Source organism: Balaenoptera borealis (genome assembly GCF_965194805.1).
Source record: "Balaenoptera borealis genome assembly, chromosome: 14".
NCBI lineage: Eukaryota > Metazoa > Chordata > Mammalia > Artiodactyla > Balaenopteridae > Balaenoptera > Balaenoptera borealis.
The window spans coordinates 16781802-16794874 of record NC_138875.1 but is presented as its reverse complement, the minus strand read 5'-3'; the positions used below and the strand labels follow the sequence as shown (position 1 = coordinate 16794874).

Genomic DNA, 13073 nt, shown 5'->3' with positions numbered 1-13073 from the left:
CTAGATGTATTTGTACATTACATCCTTGGAAGAAAGTCACACATTCAGAAAAGCATGGTACCTGCTATCCTTAATGACTTCACACGTCCTATTGTTGATTTCGTTGTCCATTTTATGGCGAGCCTTGAGAGGAGGGATGGGAAAGGTTATTTTAATAATCTCAAAATGTCAAGTATTAATGCCACTTGAAAATATGCTTGCAGCAGTGAGGAGGAAGCTGCACAAAAAATCCTTACCACGTCGTCCACGAGGTCTTTGATGGCCGTAATGCCCAGCACCACGAGCAAGGGCACCAGGGTGGTGTACCACGCCAGGGTCGTGATTTGAGGGATTGCCTGAAAGAGATAAAAAAGAAGGCGTACGTGTGTGCCCAGGAAGGCACAGCTAACCTGCAGGCAACTGCTAATTCTAAGCTTGTTGATTCTAAGGTTAATCTCCATTATCATCCAGGCCTGCATCCTGCCGAGCAGGCATGAAAAGGTGCTGAAGCATCCAGCTAACCTTTCTCGTGCCTCTCTCTCTCTCTCTCTCTCTCTCTCTCTCTCTCTCTCTCTCTCTCTCTCACTTCCGGTCTCCTGGGACACAGCCCAGAGGACAGTGGCTCCTGGTCTCATTATGGCTTTCACAGGACACCAAGGAAGCTTTGTAACATGATATCTAAGAGAGAAATGCTCCAAACCTTTTGTGAAAGTCATAATTAACAACGGGCAGGCACTGTAGGATCCCAGGGAGAAGTGGTCCTTTAACTTCTAGGGAATGCATACAGCAGGCTTTACACTGCTGGTTGTTCAGCAGTGGTCTCTGAGGGTCCCATGATGGAGGCAAAAATGGCAGTAGATAGTGGCTGGCTCTGGATTGGGTGGGGCATCTTTGGGACCATTAGGAGAAAGTGCTTCCTTCATGGTCCTTGCTATCAGTCTAGCCAAGAAAGAGGGTGGCCTTGCAGGAAGCCTCACATCCATCAAGATGGCCATCAAGTTGGAATAAAAGATTGGGAAGCAAGTAAAGATCTCTTGCAACCATCCTATTGATCATCAGGCCATATCATGTAGTGGTTAAAATGACAAGCTTTGGAGTCAAACTCCTGCATCCAAGTCCTACCCAGCCTCGCCACGTAGGGTGATAGGACTTGAAGCAAGTTGCTCTACCTCACCAGGCTTCAGTTCTTCTCTGCAAATTGAAGGTTATGATAGTACTTAACGAGCACAAGAATTAAGTGAAGTAACAGTGCAAGGAAAGGGCTGTCTAAGGCTATTACTAGTTCCCTAATTTGGATCACTGTACCTTCAGAAAAGATAATTAGGGGATGGTTAGAAGAGAGAAAGCTCATTTCCCACATTATTGTCAATATGTGGAACTCCCCTTTTCCCTCTAGAAGGAAGTAAAGGGAAGGTATCACTTTGCTCTCCAGATAAGTGAATTCCTTGCCACGATTAAGATAAAAAAAAAAAAAAAAAAAAAACCCTCAAGAAAAGATTAGGCCTTTCCAGTAGTGTAAAACCAGTTCACAAAATAATTTGAGAATTATGACCAAAATACTAATAAAAATCAACAATATTTTGGCATCCAAATAAAAAAATAAAGGCCAACCATGAAAAAATGGATTTAATTTTAAGGTACGATTATTTTACAAAGTGAAGATTTTAACTTTACTCACTTCAGGGAAACCAGTTTTACCACTGACATCAGTAGGAAATTGAATTTTTTTAAATACAGAATTAAAATAACATTTCCGTTTGCTCCCATTCTCTGTTCATTTAACATTGTTGAGCTGGTTCTGTCTATAAGGCACTTTCCCTTACGTGCAGAGCTCAGACATCCATATAGAAAACTTTCAAGATTACTCACATTTTATATGCAACTTAAACAATAACAACCTGAATGTTATTAAGTCACCATAATTCAGAGCAGATTTAAGATATCAAAGGGTATTACCTGTAAGATAAGAAGGACCAGGAAATAGAAATTGGCTGCTCTCTTAAACTGCTCAAACAAATTCATTGGTAGAAAGGTAAATGCATTATACTTGTATGTTCTAATTGCATTATTCTGTTGGAAAAAATGAGAAAGTCATTCTAAACAATGCCACACACTTAACACAGTGTCACAATGTATATACACCCGCAAAAATCACTAAGCCCTGTAGCCTACAGGGACCAAGGACGTAATCTGTCAGAAAGGTACTGAGATTTCCTTTAAGCTTTTACTTCTAACTGGGCCTCAAGATGACCCCTTGGAGGCTTATGTCAGAGACGGTAACAAGATGCAGACATTTCACCTCAAAGGTCTCTGTGGCAAATCCGACTGTGACCAAATTGATCCTGCTGTTGGGTCCCTTGACCCCTTAGAGCCTCCTTGAAAATGCGGCAAAGATGGGAAGAAAATGGGAGACGTCAACGTGGGGGAAAAAGGAACATTCTTTTACTTAAGAGGGATGGAGGCTGTGTAAGAAAAAGAAACGGGTGTGGTTGAGTTGTGTGCGCCGAAAGATATGCTCAAGTCCTGACCCCGATACCTGTGACGGTCATCTTATTTGGAAATAGAGTGTTTGCAGATGTAATCAAGTTACAGTGAAGTCATGCTGGATTAAGGTGGCCCTAATCCAATGACTGCTGGCCTTAGTAGAGAAAAACTGGGCAAAGACACAGAAACACACAGGGAGGCCGTGTGAAGACAGAGGCAGAGATTGGAGTGATGCGTCTACAAGCCAAGGAACACCACGGATTGTCAGCCGGAAGCCACAGGAGAAGTTTGGAACAGATTCTCCCTCAGATGCTCCAGAAGGACCCAACCTTGCTGACACCTTCATTTTAAACTTCTGACCCCTTGAATTGTAAGAGAAAAAATTTCTGTTGACTTAAACCACCCAAGTGGTAGTACTTCGTTAGAGCAGTCCTAGGGATCTAACAGACAAACATTTCAGCCCAGACGTAATGGGGGTTCTTTATATTTCAATGATAATAAGCATTTTTGAGGTGAAAATATCTTCAAAGTCTCTAAATCCATCACAGGCAGAGGAGGGGGAAATAAGTTACTAAGATTCCTTTCGAATTCTTATTACTGTCAAAAACAAGGCTTCTGTGATATTACTGTAGATTATTTTATAAAATATTTTTAAAAGAGCTTTGTACATACAGAGGGGAAATTTCAATCTACACAATTTTGTTTTGTTTTAAGCCACCCCCAAACACCCTTAAGGTAGTTAATCTTAGTGTGATGAATAAAAATGACATTCCAGGAATCTAAAATATGACACAAATGAACCTGTCTAGGAAACAGAAACAGACTCACAGACCTAGAGAACAGACTTGTGGTTGCCAAAGGGAATGGAGTGAGAGTTTGGGGTTAGCAGATTCAAACTATTATATATAGGATGGATAAACAACAAGGTCCTACTGTATAGCACAGGGAACTATAGTCAATATCCTGTGATAAACCACAATGGAAAAGAATTTTTAAAAGAATGTGTGTATGTATGTATATATATGTATGTATATATATATATATATATAAACTGAATCACTTCGCTGTTCAGCAGAAATTAACACAACATTGTAAATCAACTATACTTCAATTTAAAAAATGACATTCTAGAGAACTAATGATTATCAGTAGCCCCAGGCCAGGGGTTACATGGAAGGCAGGTGTCACACAAAGCCAGTAAGCATGATGGCTATTGGGAAAAACTGGCTTTTACTAAAATTAATTTAGGAAGTTAAAATCAACTTACCGCATATTTGCTCTCCTTAATACAAAAGAACTTTGTGTTCATAAAATGAGGTTGTTCGTGGAAGTTTCGATCATTTGCTTTGACTTGCCATGTACAATCTTTAAAAAAGAAAGAGAAAAAAGTCCATCAAGTAGAAAATTCGCATGTTGCTATGGGTTGAGTTATGTCCTTCCTAGATTCACACACTGAAGCCCTAACCCGATCCTGTACCTCAGAATATGACCTTATTTGGAAACAGTCACTGCAGATACAATTAAGTTAAAGTGGGGTCATTAGAGTGGACCCTAATCCAATATGACTGCTGTCCTTATGACAAAAGAAAATTGGGACAGAGATACCCATAGAGGGAAGACAGTGTGAAGTCACAGGGAGAAGACAGCCACTTACAAGCCAAGGAGAAAGAGGCCTGGAACAGATCTTTCCCTCACAGCCCTCAAAAGGAATCAAGACCGCAACACTTTGATCTCAGACTTCTAGCCTCCAGAACTGTGAGACAAGAAATATCTGCCGTTCAAGCCGCCCAGTTTATGGTACTTTGTTAGGGCAGCCTGAGCAAACCAATGACCATGTTGTAACTGGACCCACTGTTCATAGAACATTCGATTCTAAAAGAGAAATCCTCATTTAAACATGGCCCGAACAAAAATCCCAGAGCTCTACAAAGTGACAGCTAAATTATTACTTCAAACTCATTTACTTGGTTTGTAAAATGTATAACCCATTACCTACTTAGTGAATGAATAAATCAAAGAAAAAGGGTATCGCCGACGAATTCAACACTTTTGAGTCCTGATCATAGATCGGGGTTGTACACGGCTTTATTCTGATGGCCAGCATCTGCTGCTGTCTTTCTAAGTTCATTCCATGCACTTAATGTCACATCTACCACTCAATCGCCAGTTCTAAATTCCAGGGAACTTTAGAAAGCCCTCGGCTTCTCTGTTGCTAGAGGGAACAACTCTCAGGCGATAGGTTCCCATAAAACCTCTGACAGGCTGGAAGGACCCTCCGAGGACATGCTTGCCGACCTTCTGAATGAACAGGAAAGGTAAAGTTCACAAACAGTGAGATATAGTTTATCTCTAGCCTGATTCCTTTCCATCTCAATGGTGGAGTCCAGCTCCTAACGGAAATTCCAGCCAAAGGGACCTTCCAACCTAGAGATGACTAGCCTGGCAGTCAGGCTACAGTTGTAGGGAAGAAGTTTCCACCCACCTGTTCTGTCTTTGCCCATCTGCTCTTGACTTCTACTGTCCCATGATGTATGGCTCTAAAGGGAACATTTGTTCAGTGCTTAGTAGGCGCCAGGCATCATGCCAAGTAGTTAGTATCTCAGTTTTACAGCTGAGGAAACGGAGGCAGAGACAGGATTCAGGGGGAGAATCAGAATTCAAAGTCTGGCAGTCTGACCCCCAAGCCAACCTCTCCATCCCCCTCGCTCTACTGACTGGACTTTCTTTTGTGATTTATGCTACAAACCACCATGAGAACTGCCTTGTTAGTGAGCAGAATTTGGCGGGGGGGGTGTCACTTATCAGTATAGGGTCAACCTTTCCACTGTTACCTAATATCAGGCTGTGCTTCTTCTCCTAACAGGAAGGCATAAGCTGTCACCGCTATGAAAGCTCAAGACAAGGATATTATAACTTAGGAAGAAAAGTTCAGGAAGCACCTTTTTGGCATAAGGTCCCCCACTGACTGTGTGTTGGAACATGCATGTGAGATGAACTTCCCTTGTGTGATACACACGAGAGTGGGTGAACCAGGTGTCGTTTTTAATTTTTTCCCACATTACTCTTTTTTTAACTTTTTTATTTTATTTTTTGTATTTTGGCTACACTGTGTGGCATGTGGGATGGTTGCCGGACCAGGGGTTGAACCCAGGCTGCCGCAGTGAAAGCGCCAAATCCTAACCACTGGGCCACCAGGGAACTCCCATGAACCAGGTCTTGATGAGCTCCTCCTTCTTCTACTGACAAAGAAGGGGGATCAACAACTCATGAGACATTCTTTTTGGAGATGGGATTATATTAGAGAACATTTACAAGTAAAGGATTATAAGATTATTAATCTTATGACTACAATTATAAAAATTTAAATATGCTTTAGAAAAAAACATATTTCATTTTTTAATGATTCATTTTCTAGACTTCTACTTCAAAGAAAGTACGTATAATACTGCAAAAGGAACAGTTGCGGACTACTGAAGAAAGCAAATAATTAACCTTATGACTTTTTAAAAACCACTATACCATTATTGAAAGTTTCTCTTGCATCATTTGGACTGCCATTCATTGGGTAATCATAACTGTTATGTCATTACAAATGGAAATGTTCTAAGCATCTTTTTAGCTTACATGCAATACTATCAAAAGGGAAAATTTTAATGGAACTGCACGACAGCTCCTAAGGGCTGTTAGAATGTGTGCAATCAGAACATTTCTTTCGACTGAAAAAGGAGATCGAAATGAAAGTAGGTAAAAAAAGATATTTTATAGGGTAATCTTGAATCCATTCTATTTTATGGTAACTTGCAAATTTTTAAAGGTTTAATTTGGCTCCCAGATGACTTGTAACACATCTCTGGTCACCAGTGTTCTAGAATACCTCTGAGAACTGCCGTTCAAAAATTTAGGAAGGTTGAGAAGAAAAATAGACAAGATTCCTCGAGAAGGGAGAAAAGACCAATGAGAAGGGATAAAATCAATCTCAGAAATGCTCAAGAGGAAAGAATAAGCTGCCCTGTTAATGAGTTGGATTCTTCGTCCCCCTGGTGGCTCTTTAAATTTGCTTCATAATTAACTCCTCCAGACAGTGGTTCCTCTGTCTCAGCACAACCCCCTCATTCCCCAGCCCAGTTTGAACTGGATGCCTCAGATAGAGGGTAGTATCTGACCTCAAGTAGGGGCAGTGAAGGGTCTGCTAGAAATGACCTGGGTCTCTTAATTTTACAGTTTGAATAACACGTTGGGGAGCTTGGAGAAAGTACCTAGTGTCTTCGTCTACAATATACTGAGCTTAACCACAGGAGCATTTGTAGTTAATTTCAGAAATATGATTGCAGTCAAGTAATCAATAACCCTATTTCTAACAAGGTTCCTTGTTTGGCCTAATTCAGACAAATCAGCAGGCAAAGAAATTGATTCCTTTTCCTGATACTTTCTTGAGTTTCACACTAATTGCTTGAGGAATATTTCAATCAGAGACCATAAAGAAAGTGAAACGTCTTCTGTGGTCAAATACATTTGCAAAACACAGCATCCTACATCCCTCCCTTGGATATTCAATAGACCCACTGGTGTATTAAAGGCTCTGAGAAGTCCGGTAGTAAAGAAACATTTAATTTTATTTAATTCAATCTTTTCAAAGTTAATGTGACCACAGGCACATTTTTAACAATCACAGAACACCTATTAATATGGTTTGAGAAATGCTGTGCTAAAGCACATGCCTTTAGGAAGGTAGCAAAATGACACTTGGAAATTTGTGGTTTTGATCAAACATTTACCAGGTACCCAATTAAAACAGAGAACCTTACTAGACACTTGGACCACAAGGCTAATTTATAGAAAAAGTAGGAATCTTGCCCCATTTTCTAGAATGGAAATATTGACCAAGAAAAGAGAAGAAGTAATACACTAACCAGCAAAAAATTCACCTTCACCATATGACCCTTTGGTTAAAAGCTAGAGAGAAATCAGCTAACAAAGGTTGTGCCTAATAAAATCATCAATGCATGTTGCATTTACCATCAGCCAGCTGTGGCTCAAAAATCATCAGGTAAACGTGTATTTAATGCGTGTAAATATGGCTACATGATATTGGGTTTTCCCAGGGTCACCAAGTCCTTTGATCATCACCATCCAGCAAAGAAAGTCAGCTTCACCTGGCCTCTCATCCTCTCAGAGCTGATTCTGAACTCTTGATTTATAGACAACTCTGCAACCAAAAAGTTGCATTGGTTGGTACAAGCTGCAGCAAACTAGCAGAGTTAAACAATCAAAAGTTTAGTGTCAGAAAGGAAAAAAACAAACAACCCAAGAGAAAAATGGGTAAAGGACAAATAGACCGTTCATACACAGGGAAATTCAATGGCTCTTAAATACGTGAAAAGATACTCAAGTTCATCAAAAAAGAAGTACAATTCTTCAGTTACGTACCCATTTTTTATCCTATAATGGCAAAATAAACAGGCCCTCTTAGGTGGTCTCTGCGGAGAGCAATTTGGCCATATCTATCAAACTTTAACACAGACACACGTGCGCTGAGTGAGTGTATATATACTCTTGGATAAAGAAACAATGTATCTCAGGGCTATTCAATGCATCCCTGTTTATCAGAAAGATTAGAAACAACCTAAATACCACCAAGAGCAGCTGGCTAAACATCCACACAGTGAAAGCCTATGTGGTCTGCAAAAAAGAATGAGGTACCTTTATGTGTACTGATAGGGAAGATCTTCAAATTACACTAAGTGATAAAAGCAGGGAGTATCTACCATGCTTTCAGCCATGTGACATACAGGATGAATGCACAATAGGAATGCATGCATGCACACACACTTGCACACATGTGATTATGTGTATGTGTATCTATGGGTATATAAGGGCTCATGTTTGTAAGTATTCTTTGTGCAAGGAGTGTGTGTATATCTCCGGAAGGACATATGAGAAATTGGTAACAGCGGCTTCTTTCTGGGAAAGGAAATTGCATGGCTGAGACACAGAAGAGGCAGGGAGGGAGACTTCATTTTCATTCTGCACCCTTTTACCATCAGCTCTATGTGCACGTATTACCTTTGGAAAAAAATATGTTTGCAGTTCAATTCCTTCCCTTTATAGGTTTACATATAAATCAAATACGTAAGTTGCTTGACTTTCTTATGGTCATTATGCCATTATGTTTAATATTTTATCTAAAGGCAGTGGGATGGTGGGTGGGAATAAATCAAGGGAAGAGCATACAGGAAAAGATGGAAACCTATGCAGTCACGGGTAAAAACCACATCTACATTCAACAATGAGTAAATCTTAAAAATATCTCAGAATAAAGCCATACACACACACACACACACACACACACACACACACACACACACACACAAATACATACTGTATTCCATTCCAAATCATTCCAAGTGTCTGATTCCATTTATACACAAAGTTTGAAAACATGCAAAACTAAACTGCAGTGTTTAGGGATATACATGTAGGTGGTAAAACCATAAAGGAAATCAAGGGAGTTATTACTATAAAAATGAGGATGGAGGTTACCTCTGAGGAGGGAGCAGGAAGGGGTGGGTAGGACGGACACAGGTGGGGCTTCAGGAGCCCCAGCAATGTTCCTGTGCTGGACCTGGGTGGTACTTACACATGTGCTACCTTAATAATGATCTGTTAAACTATGTATTTGTTTTCTATGCACTTTTCAGTATTTCAAAAATATAGGAAAAGTAGATCAAAAAAGAGGCGAGAATAAAAGTAGTGACAGAAGGGAACTAGCCCAGGATGCTGACAACGGCCAGAACTCAGAACAGGTGAATGAGAGGAACAATGACCCAACAGTGATCCAGGCCAAGTTCTCCTGGGGGCTCGGGTTGGACATGACCTGGAGGGGGTCAAGTTGGAGGGGGAAGCAGATGGTATTGAGAAAAGTGTGTCCTGTCCACATCCAGCCCTGCTGCCAGGAGGGGCTCTACCTCTCTCAGGTCACGAATGCATATCGGTCACTGAGCTATATATGCGCTGAGTCCTTCCATTCTAAACTGGGTCCAGAACCATCAACAGGCCACAAGGGGTAGAACAGGTGAGATTTAACAAATCATGAGATCAACCCTGCCTGGGAAAGTGAATGAAATTCCTCCCCCTGGTGTCTTGGATTCTGGTCTTCCTAGATTAGGCTCTACCTCTATGTACACTCATAGTCTCTAGAACATATAGATGGAGAAAACACAGGTCAGCTGTAATCATGACATGTCGTGTAGCAGTGGTTCACAGAGTGAGGGTTCCAGACCAGTGGCAGCAGCGTCGCCTGAGAACTCGTTAAAAATGCCAATTCTCAGGCACTACCCCAGAACTGTCATATCAGAACTTCCAGGCATGGGCCCGAAAAAGTGTTTTCACAAGCCTCCCCAGGTGATTCGCATGCACACTCAAGTTTGAGAACCACTAATTTAAAATAAGGTAGAACTAGGGGTTAGCAGATACAAACTATTACATATAGAAGGGATAAACAACAGGGTCCTGCTGTATAGCACAGGGAACTATATTCAGTATCCTGAGATAAACCATAATGGAAAAGGATACAAAAAAGAAAAAAATATATATATATATATACACACACACACACACACGTATGTATGTGTAACTGAGTCACTGCTGTACAGCAGAAATTAACACAACACTGTAAATCAACTATACTTCAATTTAAAAAAAAGCAAAAAATAAGGTAGAACTAGAACTCATTTCAATGGAAACCATCTCTCCATCAGACACAATCCCTACCTTGAGGAGCCCACTGTCTCTCCATGGTAGGCGGGAGAGATACCTAAACACATACAGGAGTGAAGACAATGTATAATGTGGAAGAAAATGTAAGGAAAGAGCTAAGCCCTTGGCAGGACAGGAATTCTAAGTAGCAGCAGTGAATCCGGCCAGGCTATGGTGGCGTCAAGAGGTACCTTTTTGGAAGAGGTACCTCTCGAGTGGACTCTTAAAAGCTACCCCCAAATCATGCCTGTACAGGGAGAGGAGAGGGGTGAAGGGCATTCCAGGCATAAATACAACAGCAGTGGCCAAAGCACAAAGGCAGAAAACAGCCTGGCCTGGGTTCACACGTGAAGAGCTGGGTGTCAGGGGACCACAGGAAGGACAGGAGGTGAGCTGAGAGCCAGTGGATTGAGGGGGCCTGGTACGGCAAGCAGAGGGCAGGGGAGATCCACCGGGGGCTTCAGGATGGGAGTGGCACGGCCAGACCGTGGTTTGCCCGGGTCACAGTAGGAGCAGTGCACAGGATACATTTGAAGGGAAGAAGTCTAAAGGCAGAAGACAACTGCAGTCATGGAAGGGAGAGTTGATGAGAGCCTGACCCAGGGCTAAGGGGACAGAAATGGGGAGAAGACAGATTCAAGAGCTACAGGACAGCTGACTAAATGTGGGCGAGAAAGAATGGGGAATAAAAATGAAATCAGGAGAAAGACAAACAGCATATGATATCACTTAAATGTGGAATCTAAAAAAATGATACAAATGAACTTATTTACTAGACAGAAATAGACTCACAGACATAGAGACAAACCTGTGGTTATCAAAGGGGGAAGGTGGGAGAGGGATAAATTGGGAATTTGGGATTAACAGATACACACTACTATATATAAAATAGATAACCAACAAGGACCAACTGTATAGCACAGGGAACCATATTCAATAACTTGTATTGTAATAACTTATAATGGAAAAGAATCTGAAAAATAATATGTATACATATACATCTGAATCACTTTGCTGTACATCTGAAACATTGTAAGTCAACTATATATTTCAATAAAAATATATATAAATTAAAAAAATAAAATAAAAATGAGAAAAAAGTGACCCCAGGATCCTAGTTTGGGTGACTGGATGAACAGAGGTGCCACAGATGAGCTAGAGAACTTAAGAGGTATCCATCTAGTTGGGGGGACAAGGCATTTTCAGATCTGGTGAACTGAAGACCCCCATAGGACACAAGGGACACAAGGGTGGAAACGTCCATCCATGAGCTATAGAAACCAAGCTGGAACACCAGGCTGAGGTTCAGGTCAAAGATACAGATTTGAAGGTCCTCAACACTCAGACGTTAGTTGAAATCATGAGAGTGAATGGATTACATAGGAAGGGAGTATGGAGGCAGAACAGTGAGCCAAGAGCAGAGAGTTATGTAAGTACTGGGTGGAGGGGGAGGAAGCCGTGAAAGAGACTTCAAGGCTCAGGGAGAAATCAGGAGAATGGTGGGTAACAGAAGTGAGAGGGCACCGGCAGGAGGGGCAAGTAGCGAGCTGCCCGGTAAGAAAGGGCATAGATGCCCAATGATTTGGTGATCACAAAACCACACTGGTGACCTGATTGAAATACATTTCTTCTGGATGAGAAACTAAAGGGAGTTGGGCTCATTAGGAGGTGTTTCTTAGGAGGGGGGAGACTGAAGGGGCCAGGAAAGAGGGCATTAGGAAACAGGAAGAGAGGGGATGGCTGATGGTAGAGGAGTGTAGAGCAGGCAGGATGGCTCCAAGGTGAGGGGCAGAGAAGGATGAATGAAGGTTTGAACAGCTTTGAGTTTCTTGACTTACGAAGCACCCTCCGGAGAGTGGTGACAGTTTGAAAAGCTTTTGAGAAAATGGGAAAGGCACTAAGTATGGGCAGGTAAGAGACTAGAGTCAAGATTTTATCGAGTTTATCTGCTTGATTATGTGGTGTTTGTAGCATTCAGCTCTGTTGCACCCCATTCCCACCACCAAGTAAAAGAAAAAAAGAAACTCAAAAACTGATAGACTGAAGGCAAAGCAAAAGGCCAAATGCTGCTGTTTGCTTGTGGAAAAAAAAAGAAAAAACACACAACTTCACTCTTGTTCACACTTGCTACGCAAGGTGTGGACCAGGCGTATCACCTGACATCCGGTTAGAAATGCGCAATTTCAGGCCATGCTCCAGACCTGGCACCAGAAGGGCATTTTAACAAGATCCCCAATGAATTCCTATGCACCTTGACATGGGATGAGTTGCTCTTGATTCTACTGGAATCCGGGCTTTTATCCGGATGCTCAGGGCTCCACCCCCAGGGATTTTTGCATTAGACTGGGGTGAACCCAGCAAAGGTCTCAGGTGACCCTAATCTGCAGGCGAGTTGCTATCCACTGTTCAAGAGCAGCATTTCCCAGCCTTTCTCCTGCCTCCATCACATCCATCTGAGGGTGACAAACCCTCCTTACAGTACACCTTGTCACTGAAGCAATACATTGCAGGGTATGAGCAAGGCAGGACTTTAGATTTTGAAATAAATGCCCCTCTCCTCATTGAGAATCTTTATTCTCATGGTGCTTTCCAAACTTGAATGTGCCTACTAATCACCTGGGGTCTTTGTTAAGAGATTCTGATTGGCTGATCTGGGAAGAGCCCAAGGTTCTGCATTTAATCAGAACCCTCGTGAGGCCAACTGGTAGACCTTGCTTGACGAGGTGCACTAGCGGATGCGATGGACTATTCTGTAATGTGAGGTTGAACCTGGTGGAATTCTCCCCTTGCCTCACTCCAGACCTACTCTATCAGCACCTCCAGGGGCTGGGTCCAGGCACCTATGGAGTTTTAAA

The 13073-nt window shown here is 41.8% G+C and overlaps 1 protein-coding gene across 3 annotated transcripts in view; it reads right to left on the bottom strand.

Annotated features, from left to right (window-relative positions):
* Window positions 1-13073, bottom strand: part of ATP8B1 (ATPase phospholipid transporting 8B1) — a 110555-nt gene that overhangs the window by 38949 nt on the left and 58533 nt on the right. For 2 of the 3 annotated variants that reach the window (XM_082354983.1, XM_082354984.1), the window contains exons 3-6: window positions 3731-3828; window positions 1936-2049; window positions 237-335; window positions 62-123 (exon numbers count right to left, since the gene is read on the bottom strand). In XM_082354983.1, the coding sequence (XP_082211109.1) occupies window positions 62-123; window positions 237-335; window positions 1936-2049; window positions 3731-3828 (373 nt within the window). Of the gene's footprint in view, window positions 1-61; window positions 124-236; window positions 336-1935; window positions 2050-3730; window positions 3829-4945; window positions 5075-13073 lie in introns of all 3 variants that reach the window. The other variant, XM_082354985.1, reaches the window with a different exon arrangement.